This window comes from Mobula birostris, chromosome 3 (genome assembly GCF_030028105.1).
Source record: "Mobula birostris isolate sMobBir1 chromosome 3, sMobBir1.hap1, whole genome shotgun sequence".
In the NCBI taxonomy this organism is placed as follows: domain Eukaryota; kingdom Metazoa; phylum Chordata; class Chondrichthyes; order Myliobatiformes; family Myliobatidae; genus Mobula; species Mobula birostris.
The window spans coordinates 232066248-232079938 of record NC_092372.1 but is presented as its reverse complement, the minus strand read 5'-3'; the positions used below and the strand labels follow the sequence as shown (position 1 = coordinate 232079938).

The 13691-nt window shown below is 45.8% G+C and overlaps 1 protein-coding gene across 3 annotated transcripts in view; it reads left to right on the top strand.

Annotated features, from left to right (window-relative positions):
• mapk15 (mitogen-activated protein kinase 15) overlaps window positions 1–13321 on the top strand; it is a 177028-nt gene extending 163707 nt beyond the window's left edge. For all 3 annotated transcript variants that reach the window (XM_072254351.1, XM_072254350.1, XM_072254349.1), the window contains one exon: window positions 10719–13321. In XM_072254351.1, coding sequence (XP_072110452.1) covers window positions 10719–10904 — 186 coding nt within the window. In that variant the 3' untranslated portion in view covers window positions 10905–13321. The remainder of the gene's footprint in view (window positions 1–10718) is intronic.
• The last annotated feature ends 370 nt before the right edge of the window (window positions 13322–13691 follow it).

Sequence of the window (13691 nt, the reverse complement as noted above, 5' to 3'; positions counted from 1 at the left end):
AGAGGGACAGAGGGAGAAAAAGGAGAGAGAGAGAAAGAGAGAGAGAAAATTAATAATAATAAATAACGGATGGGGTATGAGGGGGAGGTGGGGCATTAACGGAAGTTAGAGAAGTCAGTGTTCATGCCATCAGGTTAGAGGCTACCCAGGCAGAATATAAGGTGTTGTTCCTCCAACCTGACTGTGGCTTCATCTTGACAGTAGAAGAGGCTGTGGATAGACATATCAAAATGGAAATGGGATGTGGAATTAAACTGTGTGGCCACTGGGAGATCCTGCTCTCTCTGGTGGACAGAGTGTAGGTGTTCAGAGAAACGGTCTGCCAGCCTGCATTGGGCCTCGCCAATATATAGAAGGCCACATCCCTCGGTCCCTCTCACTATACTTTTTGCCCATCCTCTGGGCTTCCCCTCTTCCCCCTGTCTTTCTCCGAAGGCCTCCCATCCCATGATCCTCTTATATCTGTTAAAGCAAAGGAGAGGGCATACAAGGAAGCAAAAATTAGTGGGAAGACAGAGTATTGGGAAGTTTTTAAAAGCTTACAGAAGGAAACTAAGAAGGTCATTAAGAGGGAAAAGGTGAACTATGAAACGAAGCTAGCAAATAATATCAAAGAGGATACTAAAAGCTTTTTCAAGTATATAAAGAGTAAAAGACAGATGAGAGTAGATATAGGACCGATAGAAAGTGATGCTGGAGAAATTGTAATGGGAGATAAGGAGACGGCAGAGGAACTGAACGAGTATTTTGCATCAGTCTTCACTGAGGAAGACATCAGCAGTATACCGAGCACTCAAGGGTGTCAGGGAAGAGGAGTGTGCGCAGTCACAATTACGACAGAGAAAGTACTCAGGAAGCTGAAAAGTCTAAGGATAGATAAATCTCCCGCTCCAGATGGAATGCACCTGCCTGTTCTGAAGGAAGTAGCTGTGGAGATTGCGGAGGCATTAGCAGTGATCTTTCAAAAGTCAATAGGTTCTGGCGTGGTTCCAGAGGACTGGAAGATTGCAAATGTCACTCCGCTATTTAAGAAGGGGGCAAGGAAGCAAAAAGGAAATTATAGACCTGTTAGCTTGACATCGGTTTTTGGGAAGTTGTTGGAGTCAATTGTCAAGGATGAGGTTACAGAGTACCTGGAGGCATATGACAAGATAGACAAAACTCAACATGGTTACCGTAAAGGAAAATCCTGTCTGACAAACCTATTGCAATTTTTTGAGGAAATTACAAGTAGGCTAGACAAGGGAGATGCCGTAGATGTTGTATGTTTGGATTTTCAGAAGGCCTTTGACAAGGTGCCACACATTAGACTGCTTAACAAGGTTAGAGCCCATGGAATTACAGGAAAGTTACACACGTGGATAGAACGTTGGCTGATTGGCAGGAAACAGAGAGTGGGAATAAAGGAATCCTATTCTGGTTGGCTGCTGGTTACCAGTGGTGTTCCACAGGGGTCTGTGTTGGGGCCACTTCTTTTTACGTTGTATATCAACGATTTGGATTGTGAAATAGATGGCTTTGTGGCTAAGTTTGCTGATGATACAAAGATAGGTGGAGGGGCCAGTAGTGCTGAGGAAACAGAGAGTCTGCAGAGAGACTTGGATAGATTGGAAGAATGGGCAAAGAAGTGGCAAATGAAATACAATGTTGGAAAGTTATGCACTTTGGCAGAAGAAATAAATGGGCAGACTATTACTTAAATGGGGAGAGAATTCAAAGTTCTGAAATGCAACGGGACTTGGGAGCCCTCGTGCAGGATACCCTTAAGGTTAACCTCCAGGTTGAGTCAGTGGTGAAGAAGGCGAATGCAATGTTGGCATTCATTTCTAGAGGAGTAGAGTATAGGAGCAGGGATGTGATGTTGAGGCTCTATAAGGCACTGGTAAGACCTCACATGGAGTACTGTGGGCAGTTTTGGGTTCCTTATTTAAGAAAGGATGTGCTGACATTGGAGAGGGTACAGAGAAGATTCACTAGAATGATTCCGGGAATGAGAGGGTTAACATATGAGGAACGTTTGTCCGCTCTTGGACTGTATTCCTTGGAGTTCAGAAGAGTGAGGGGGGGAACCTCACAGAAACATTTCGAATGTTGAAAGGTGTGGACAGAGTGGATGTGGCAAAATTGTTTCCCATGGTGGGGCAGTCTAGTACAAGAGGGCATGACTTAAGGATTGAAATGTGCCCATTCCGAACAGAAATGCGAAGGAATTTTTTTAGCCAGTGGGTGGTGAATCTATGGAATTTGTTGCCACAGGCAGCAGTGGAGGCCAAGTCATTGGGTGTATTTAAGGCAGAGATTGATAGGTATCTGAGTAGCCAGGGCATGAAAGGTTATGGTGAGAAGGCGGGGGAGTGGGACTAAATGCGAGAATGAATCAGCTCATGATAAAGTGGTGGAGCAGACTCGATGAGCCAAATGGCCGACTTCTACTCCTTTGTCTTATGGTCTTATGGTCTATCCCTTTTGCCAATCAACTTTCCAGCTCTTAGCTCCATCCCTCCCCCTCCTGTCTTCTCCTATCATTTTGCTTCTCCCCTCCCCCTCCCACTTTCAAATCTCTTACTATCTCTTCTTTCAATTAGTCCTGTTGAAAAATCTCGGCCCGAAATGTCAACTGTACCTCTTCCTATAGATGCTGCCTGTCCTGCTGCATTCACCAGCAATTTTTATGTGTGTTGCTTGAAATTCCAGCATCTGCAGATTTCCTCGTGCTAGTGATCCTTGTGCCTGTTTTCTGTGTTCTATCGCTGAGCAGCAGTGAACCATCTGATTGGCCTATCAGAGTTCTCTTTGGGAACTAGTTGACTTGATCAGCATTTCTGATTTGGCCATTGTTCACGATTGCACTAAATAAAAAAAAAGGCTTATTCCCTGTGGGGTCCATAATCAAGTATCTTAATTTTTTCTGGGCACTAGTTTAAACACAGTCTTAAACACACAACCCACTTAATCAATTCTTACAACAAATACACAGTATTAGCGAATTAGATCACGGATGATAGCCCCCACAATGAAACCCCTTTTAACCGGGCATCTCCCGAAAATGGCTGGTTAACCCCTCACTAACAGGCCAATAGACTCTTTGGAACAATGTACATCTAGGGTCGATATGACTTGGGTCCTACCAGACTGGGAGAGCCAGGATATTTCAGCCACCTGCACCCCAAGCTGAGTGAATACTGTGTAAATGCAGCCCATATACAATTACCTGTCAGGAAGAAATAACAGGTCATACACTACGTACAATTATAAGGAAGTATATTTATAAATTAGAAACATAAAAACATAGAAAATCTACAGCACAATACAGGCCCTTTGGCCCACAATGCTGTGTCGAACAAGTACTTACTTTAGAAATTACCTAGGGTTACCCATAGCCCTCTATTTTTCTAAGCTCCATGTACCTATCCAGGAGTCTCATAAAAGACCCTATCATATCCACCTCCACCACCGTCACTGGCAGCCCATTCCATGCACTCACCACTCTCCGTGTAAAAAAAATTTAACCCTGCCATCTCCTCTGTACATACTTCCAAGCACCTTAAAACTGTGCCCTCTCATGTTAGCCATTTCAGCCCTGGGAAAAAGCCTCTGACTATCCACACGATCAATGCCTCTCATCATCTTGTCCACCTCTATCAGGTCACCTCTCATCCTCTGCCGCTTCAAGGAGAAAAGGCCGAGTTCACTCAACCTATTCTCATAAGGCATGCTCCCCATCTTGTAAATATCCTCTGCACCCTTTCTATAGTTTCCACATCCTTCCGTAGTAAGATGACCAGAAATGAGCACAGTACTCATGGGGTCTGACCAGAGTCCTATATAGCTGTAACGTTACCTCTCAGCTCTTGAACTCAAATCCCACAGTTGATGAAGGCCAATGCACCGTATGCCTTCTTAACAACAGAGTCAACCTGGGCAGAAGCTTTCAGTGTCCTATGGACTTGGACCCCAAGATCCTTCTGATCCTTCACACTGCCAAGAGTCTTGCCATTAATACTATATTCTGCCATCATATTTGACCTACCAAAATGAACCACCTCACGCTTATCTGGGTTGAACTCCATCTGCCACTTCTTAGCCCAGTTTTGCATTCTATCAATGTCCCGCTGTAACCTCTTGACAGCCCTCCACACTATCCACAACACCCCCAAACTTTGTGTCATCAGCAAACTTACTAACCCATCCCTCCACTTCCTCATCCAGGTCATTTATAAAAATCATGAAGAGTAAGGGTCCCAGAACAGATCCCTGAGGCACACCACAGGTCACTGACCTCCACGCAGAATATGACCCATCTACAACCACTCTTTGCCTTCTGTGGGCAAGCCAATTCTGGATTCGCAAAGCAAGGTCCCCTTGAATTCCATGCCTCCTTACTTTCTCAATAAGCCTTGCATGGGGTACCTTATCAAATGCCTTGCTGAAATCCATATACACAATACCTACTGCTGTATCTTCAACGTGTTTTGAAAAAATTCAATCAGGCTCATAAGGTACGACCTGCATTTGACAAAGCTATTTTCTAACCATATTATGCCTCCCCAGATGTTCATAAATCCTGCCTCTCAGGATCTTTTCCATCAACTTACCAACCACTGAAGTAAGACTCAGTAGTCTATAATTTCCTATCTCTACTCCCTTTCTTGAATAAGAGATCAATATCTACAACCCTCCGATCTTTTGGAACCTCTCCCGTCCCCATTGATGATGCACAGATCATTGCCAGAGGCTCTTCCCTTGCCTCCCACAGTAGCCTGGGGTACATTTAGTTTAGATTATGAGGACACTCAGTCCTCGTTTAATGTTATTTAGATATGCATGCATTAAAAAATGATGCAATGTTCCTCCAGTATGATATCACAGAAACACAAGACAGACCAAGACTAAAACTGACAAAAACCACATAATTATAACACATTGTTACAATAGTGCAAAGCAATACTGTAATTTGATAAGAGCAGACCATGGGCACGGTAAAAAGAAGCCTCAAAGTCCCGATAGCCCCATCATCTCACACAGATGGTAGAAGGAGAGAAAAGCTGTCCCTGCCATGAACCTCCAGCACCGCAAACTTGCCGATGCAGCATCCTGGAAGCACCCGACCACAGACCGACTGTGAGTCCGTCTGAAAACTTCGAGCCTCCAACCAGCCCTCCAACACCAAGCACTGAGCACCATCTCTGCCGACCACTTCGATCCTGGCCTCGGCTGCCGAGCAACAAGCAAAGCCAAGGATTCGGGGCCTTCCCCTCTGGAGATTTCGTATCACACAGTAGCGGCGGCAGCGAAACAGGCATTTCAGAAGTTTCACCAGATGTTCCTCTGTGCTCTCACGTCTGCCTCCATCAAATCAGAATTGTGCACGGCATCCTACTTGACAGATAACAGATATCATCACTGGAGAGGCCACATTGCGCCACCATCTTCTCCTCCTCCTCCCAACCATTTCATCTGGTCCCGGAGACTTATCTGACTTGATACTTTCCAAAAGCTCCGGCACATCCTCTTTCTTAATGTCTATATGCTCAAGGTTTTCAATCCACTGTAAGTCATCCCTGCAATCACCAAAATCCTTTTCCGTAGTGAATACTGAAGCAAAGTATTCATTAAAAAAAAAAGGCGAATGGTATGCTGGCATTTATAGCGAGAGGATTTGAGTACAGGAGCAGGGAGGTACTACTGCAGTTGTACAAGGCCTTGGCGAGACCGCACCTGGAGTATTGTGTGCAGTTTTGGTCCCCTAATCTGAGGAAAGACATCCTTGCCATAGAGGGAGTACAGAGAAGGTTCACCAGATTGATTCCTGGGATGGCAGGACTTTCATATGAAGAAAGAATGGATGAACTGGGCTTGTACTCGTTGGAATTTAGAAGATTGAGGGGGGATCTGATTGAAACGTATAAGATCCTAAAGGGATTGGACAGGCTAGATGCAGGAAGATTGTTCCCGATATTGGGGAAGTCCAGAATGAGGGGTCACAGTTTGAGGATAGAGGGGAAGCCTTTTAGGACCGAGATTAGGAAAAACTTCACACAGAGAGTGGTGAATCTGTGGAATTCTCTGCCACAGGAAACAGTTGAGGCCAGTTCATTGGCTATATTTAAGAGGGAGTTAGATATGGCCCTTGTGGCTATGGGGGTCAGGGGGTATGGAGGGAAGGCTGGGGCGGTGTTCTGAGTTGGATGATCAGCCATGATCATAATAAATGGCGGTGCAGGCTCGAAGGGCCGAATGGCCTACTCCTGCACCTATTTTCTATGTTTCTATGTTTCTATTAAGTACCTCTGCTATCTCCTCCGGTTCCATGCACACCTTTCCACTGTCACTCTTGATTGATCCTACTCTCTCACATCTTATTCTCTTGTTCTTCACATACTCGTAGAATGCCTTGGGGTTTTCTTTAATCCTACTCGCTAAGCCCTTCTCATGGCCTCTTCTGGCTCGCAGAATTCCATTCTTAAACTCCTTCCTGCTAGCCTTATAATCTTCCAAATCTCTATCATTACCTATTTTTTGAACCTTTCGTAAGCTTTTCTTCTTGACAAGATTTTCAACAGCCTTTGTACACCACGGTTCCTGTACCCTACCATCCTTTCCTGTCTCATTGGAACATACCTACAGTATGCAGAACCCCACACAAATATCCCCTGAACATTTGCCACATTTCTTCTGTGCATTTCCCTGAGAACATGCACTGGAATAGATGGATTATGGAATAGATGGCTTTGTGGCTAAGTTTGCTGACAATACGAAGATAGGTGGACGAGCCGGTAGTGCTGAGGAAACAGAGTGTCTGCAGAGAGACTTGGATAGATTGGAAGAATGGGCAAAGAAGTGGCAAATGAAATACAATGTTGGAAAGTTATGCACTTTGGCAGAAGAAATAAACGGGCAGACTATTATTTAAATGGGGAGAGAATTCAAAGTTCTGAGATGCAACGGGACTTGGGAGTCCTCGTATAGGATACCCTTAAGGTTAACCTCCAGGTTGAGTTGGTGGTGAAGAAGGCGAATGCAATGTTGGCATTCATTTCTAGAGGAATAGAGTATAGGAGCAGGGATGTGATGTTGAGGCTCTATAAGGCGCTGGTGAGACCTCACTTGGAGTACTGTGGACAGTTTTGGTCTCCTTATTTAAGAAAGGATGTGCTGATGTTGGAGAGGGTACAGAGAAGATTCACTAGAATAATTCCGGGAATGAGAGGGTTAATATATGAAGAACGTTTGTCCGCTCTTGGACTGTATTCCTTGGAGTTTAGAAGAACGAGGGGAGACCTCATAACAACATTTCGAATGTTGAAAGGCATGGACAGAGTGGATGTGGCAAAGTTGTTTCCCATGGTGGGGGAGTCTAGTACGAGAGGGCATGACTTAAGGATTGAAGTGCACCCATTCAGGACAGAAATGCGAAGAAATTTTTTTAGCCAGAGGGTGGTGAATCTATGGAATTTGTTGCCACGGGCAGCAGTGGAGGCCAAGTCATTGGGTGTATTTAAGGCAGAGATTGATAGGTATCTGAGTAGCCAGGGCATGAAAGGTTATTGTGAGAAGGCGGGGGAGTGGGACTAAATGGGAGAATGAATCAGCTCATGATAAAATGGCGGAGCAGACTCGATGGGCCAAATGGCCGACTTTTGCTCCTTTGTCTTATGGTCTAACATCTGTTCCCAATTTATGCTTCCAAGTTCCTACCTTAATAGCTTCATGTTTGCCCTTACTTCAATTAAACACTTTCCTAACTTGTCTGTTCCTATCATTCTCCAGTGGTATAGTAAAGCAGATAGAATTGTGATAACTATATCCAAAATGCTCTCCCACTGAGAGATCTGACACCCGACCAGGTTCATTTCCCAATACCAGATCAAGTACAGCCTCTTCTCTTGTAGGCTTATCTACATATTGTGTCAGGATACCTTCCTGAACACACCTAACAAACTTCACCCCTCTGCACCCCTTGCTCTAGGGAAATGCCAGTCAATATTGGGGAAATTACAATCTCCCACCATGACAACCCTGTTGTTATTACACCTTTCCAGAATCTGCCTCCTTATCTGCTCCTTGATGTCCCTGTTATTAATGGGTGGTCTATAAAAAATACACCCAGTAGAGTTATTGACCCCTTCCTGTTTCTAACTTCCACCCACAGAGACTCAGTAGATAATCCCTCTATGACTTCCTCCTTTTCTGCAGCTGTGACACTATCTCTGATTAACAGTGCCACGCCCACACCTCCTTTGCCTCCCTCATGTCCTTTCCAAAACTTATAAAGCCTGGCACTCCATTAACCATTGCTGCCCCGAGCCATTGAAGTCTCTTTAATGGTCTCAGCTTCAGAGCTGCAAGTGCTGATCCACGCTCTAAGCTCATCTGCTTTGTTCATAATACTCCTTGCATTAAAATGGACACATCTCAAACCATTGGTCTCAGCGTATCCCTTCTCTATCACCTGCCAATCCTCCCTCTCACACTGTCTCCATGCTTTCTCTATTTGTGAGCCAACCGCCCCTTCCTCGGTCTGTTCAGTTCGGTTCCCATCCCCTAGCAATTCTAGTTTCAACTCTCCCCAATAGCTTTAGCACACCTCCCTGCCAGGATATTGATCCCCCTCGGATTCAAGTGCAACCTGTCCTTTTTGTACAGGTCACACCTGTTCAAAAAGAGGTCCCAGTGATTCAGAAATCTGAATCCCTGCCCCCTGCTCCAATCCCTCAGCCACACATTTATCCTCCAGCTCATTCTATTCTTATACTCACTGTTGCATGGCACAGGCAGTAATCCTGAGATCACTACCTTTGATGTCCTGCTTCTCAACTTCCTTCCTAACTCCTTGTAGGCTGTTTTCAGGAGTACCTCCCTTTTTCTACCTATGTCATTGGTACCAATATGTACCATGTCCTCTGGCTGTTCACCTTCCCACTTCAGCATATCGTGGACATGATCAGAAACATCCTGGACCCTGGCACCTGGGAGGCAAACTACCATTCATGTTTCTTTCCTGCATCCACAGAATCACCTGTCTGACCCCCTGACTATAGAGTCCCCTATTACTGCTGCCTTCCTCTTCCTTTCCCTACCCTTCTGAGCTACAGGGTCAGACCCTGTGCCAGAGGCACGACCACTGTTGCTTCCCCCAGGTCAGCCGCCCCCCCCCAACTGAACTCAGACAGGAGTACTTATTGTTAAGGGGGACATCCACAGGGATACTTTCTGATATCTGACTCCTGCCGTTCCCTCTCCTTACTGTTACCCACTTATCTGACTCCTGAGGCCCCGGTGTGACTACCTGCCTATAGTTCCTCTCTATCACCTCCTCACTTTCCCTGACCAGACAAAGGTCATTGAGCTACACCTCCAGTTCCCTAACATGGCCCCTAAGGAGCTGCAGCTTGCCGCACCTGGTGCAGATGTGGCCGTCCGGGAGCCTGGGAGTCTCCTGGACTTCCCACATCTAACACCCAGTACAGAACACCAGTCTCACAGACATGCTTCCTGTTTCTATTCCTCACAGGTAACCTACCTCGCCTCGACCCGTTATTGCCGAAGCCCGATTGAATTGATTTTATTGCTTACATCCTTCATATACATGAGGAGTAAAATTCTTTACATTATGTCTCCATCTAAATGTACAATTTAAAGTACTGTATAATAAATAGTAGGATAGTCAGTATAACATAGAAATACAAATGTATCAGCTTGAATTAATCAGTCTGATGGCCTGGTGGAAGAAGCTGTCCCGGACCTTCTGGTCCTGGCTTTTATGCTGCGGTATCGTTTCCCGGATGGTAGCAGCTGGAACAGTTTGTGGTTGGGGTGACTCGGGTCCCCAATGATCCTTCGGGCCCTTTTTACATACCTGTCTTTGTAAATGTCCTGAATAGTGGAATGTTCACATCTATAGATGTGCCTGGCTGTCTGCACCACTCTCTGCAGAGTCCTGTGATTGAGGGAAGTACAGTTACCATATCACGCAGTGATTCAGCCAGTCAGGATGCTCTCAGTTGTGCCCCTGTAGAAAGTTCTTGGGACTTGGGGGCTCATACCAATCTTCTTCAACTGTCTGAGGTGAAAGAGGTGCTGTTGTGCTTTTTTCACTATACAGCTGGTATGTACAGACCACGTGAGGTCCTTGGTGATGTGTAAGTGTCACTTAATGAAATGGTTATTAAAGAAGAAAGGGGAAAAATGATAAACGGGCCTTTTATAACTAAAACAGTCAAGCGTGCACAGGTTGGTGTCCATATACGCATGACACCAACTCCTATTCATCAATCACTGAGAGAACTGTCCATCTTGGACTCCATCAAATCACACATTCTGGATGGATCGAATCCTACCGTCAGTTCTCTCGATCTTCTCTCTCCATCTCCTGCAGAAAAGGACCTCGACATCTTTCGTGTACATCACAAAACCTCTCTGCCTAGCTTTCTCTAGAACCTTCTCCTAATTCCATCATTCCTGACTGACCCGACATTCCTAAGCTGAACATCACAACCCATTAACCCAAACACTGCCAGCAGAACACACTGCTTAGATATTAGATGAAATATCCCACAGCATTAGCAGTAAAATCTTAACTAGGGCGTTACAAATGTAATGAATAATTGTGCAGAAGACAGTACCCAGAGAGTCAGCAGAGGCATGAAGGGAGACAGTATCTGACTGAATGGTATGATGGCACTGCCTCCAACATTCCTTTCTGCTCTATTTTATAGAACCCAAGGCCACAGTCGCAAAGCCGAGAGAACCGTCCTGTGAAGAAGATGTTCCAGGTGACATCAAACATGGAGGCGGCAGGGAACCCAAAAGCTGCCTGGGGCAGTTACTCACAGACATATGGAGTCATCAGTCAGACAGGGCTGGAAAACCTTCGTAACTTTCAGAGGCAAAACAAGCCGTAGGAGGCATCGACCGCAGGGTCTTGGGACTGGGTGTCAGTGCAGGATAAGAAAACCACAGCTCAGATGGGCAGAAGGAGGATCACAGGATGGACAGCAAATGGACCAGGAGGGCTGGGATGGGTTGGACAATGTAGGACAGATATATTACACACGGGACAGGAGGGCTGGGATGGGTTGGACAATGTAGGACAGATATATTACACATGGGACAGGAGGGCTGGGATAGGTTGGACAATGTAGGACAGATATATTACACACGGGACAGGAGGGCTGGGATAGGTTGGACAATGTAGGACAGATATATTACACATGGGACAGGAGGGCTGGGTTGGGTTGGACAATGTAGGACAGATATATTACACACGGGACAGGAGGGCTGGGATAGGGTGGACAGTTTAGGACAGATATATTACACACGGGACAGGAGGGCTGGGATGGGTTGGACAGTGTGGGACAGATACATTACACACAGGACAGGAGGGCTGGGATAGTTTGGGCAGTGTTAGACAGATACATAACCCAGTACAGGAGGGCTGGATGGATTGGGCCCTGTCAGGCAGATACATAACACACAGTACAGGAAGGTTGGGAAGGGTTGGGCATTGTAGGACAGTTACACAACGTATGTCATAAGGAGGGCTGAGACAGGTTGGGCTGTATTGGACAGATGTCAGATACAGAATGTACATGCTACAGGAGAGATGGGAATTGTTGGGCAGTAATGGACACCTACACAGGACAGGAAGGATGGGATGGGTTCAACTGTGTTTGCCAAATGCACAACATACACAAGGACCAGACAGGAGGGCATAGAGGGATGAAGGATGGTGTCTGCAGACACTGGAAGGAGTGTACACCAGGTCACATAGGGCTGCGTCCAAATAGCTTCATTTCTCTCATGTAACTTCAGTTACACAAGAGACTCTGCAGATGCTAGAAATCCAGAGCAACACACACACAAAATGCTGGAGGTGCTAACTAGGTCAGGCAGATTGATGAAAATGAATAAACTGTCCTGATGAGGGTTCTCAGCCCAAAATGTCGACTGTTCATTCATCTCCATAGATGCTGCCTGACCCGCTGAATTCCTCCAGCATTATGTGTATTGCCATGTGAGTGTAGCCTCTCTGATCTCAGGGGGCAGGTTTTGTATATTGTACTGAGTTTTGTTCCCTTGTGTTTACTGACAGTTCTGGTTTAGTGCCACAAGGAGATTGTCCTTCCCTGCTGGGCTTGTGAAGTTTGGTAACACACGCAGAATGCTGGGGGAACTCAGCAAGCCAGGGAGCATCTCTGGAAAAGAGTAGTCAATCAATGTTTTGGGCCAAGATCCTTCATGAAGTTGATTTCCAGCATCTGCAGATTTTCTTTTGTTAGTGAAGTTTCGTGCTATTCTCCAGTGACAGTTCTTGGACTTTGGGACAGCCCAGCAAATGATCCATGAAGTTCTAAGGCAAAGGGATCCCCAACCCAAGGGGGTTGCAGTGCCAGCGCTGATGCAGTTCCCAGAAAGGGTTAGTGTGTGCAGATATTCACCATCTTCTTCTCCAATTGCTTACCTCCTGCTGTGGCCAATGTGATGATTCTGGGGTCTACTAAGGGATTGGTTCTTGTAAATATATAGTAATTGGACTGGCACATTGTCTGGATATGCCTAGACCGTGTTGTTGACAGTTGATGTTTAATAAAACTCAACAATTTACTCACTTCATGGAAGCAAACTAGTTAAGTGATTCCACCTCCATATCTAAACCCACCCTAACCACCAAATCCACCTCTATGACCACTGATAATCTTCTCATAACTTCTACATAACCATCATCCTCTGCAGAATCTTCTACCCATGCATTTTATGCAATCTGACCCTCTTTGCTGACTGTGGACCTACCCTTTCCTCCTGTTCTGTGATGGGGTTCCCCCCCCAACTCCGTTCTTGAGCCCTTTTCCCACATTGCCTGCCTCTATGCTCACAGCACAGGTCTTATCACCGGCCAACTAACGCAGATCAGAATCTGGGTGTATTTTCACTGACTTAGATGTGAAATGTATTGTGTTATGGCAGAAGTACAGTGTAGTTATAAAATTATTATAAATTGCAAATATAAGATGGGTGCAAGGAAGAACTAAATAGGTAGAACTGCAGGCACAGTGGAAACATTCCTGTGCAAGTCTGGCAAAAAGCTTTAAAAACCCAGACTCCATAAAGGAGTGGTACTGTCTAGTGGAGCGGTCATCATGGGAGTGGTCATTGTCTGAGTGGTCTGAGTCAGAGTGATACGGCATTGGCTCAACCGGGCTTTGGCGCGGAAAGACGGAAGCAAGGTAGGTAGGTAAGTTCATTACTTATTTCTTATTTCTTTTTACTTATTTAATTCTTGAGAGAATAGGGGGTATGTCTACAGGGCCAGCATTCCGTTCTGGGTGTCAGATGTGGGATTTCTGAGAGACTACCAGCCTCCCCAGTGGCCACATCTGCGCCAGATGCATCAAGATGCATCGTCTTGGAGTCTGTGTTAAGAAGCTGGAGCTGCGGCTCGATGACCTTTGTTTTGTTAGGGAAACTGAAGCAGTGATAGACAGGAGCTACAGGGAGTAGTGACCGCAAGGGGTGACTGTCAGAAGAGGGAAGGGAGAACATCAGATAGTGGAGAGCACCCTTGTGGCCACCCTCTCAACAATAAGTACTCCATTTTGAATACTGTTGAGGGGAGGGGGTCTATCTGGGGGAAGCAACAGCAGCCATGCCTCAGACACTGAGTCTGGCCCTGTGGCTCAGAAAAGTAGGGA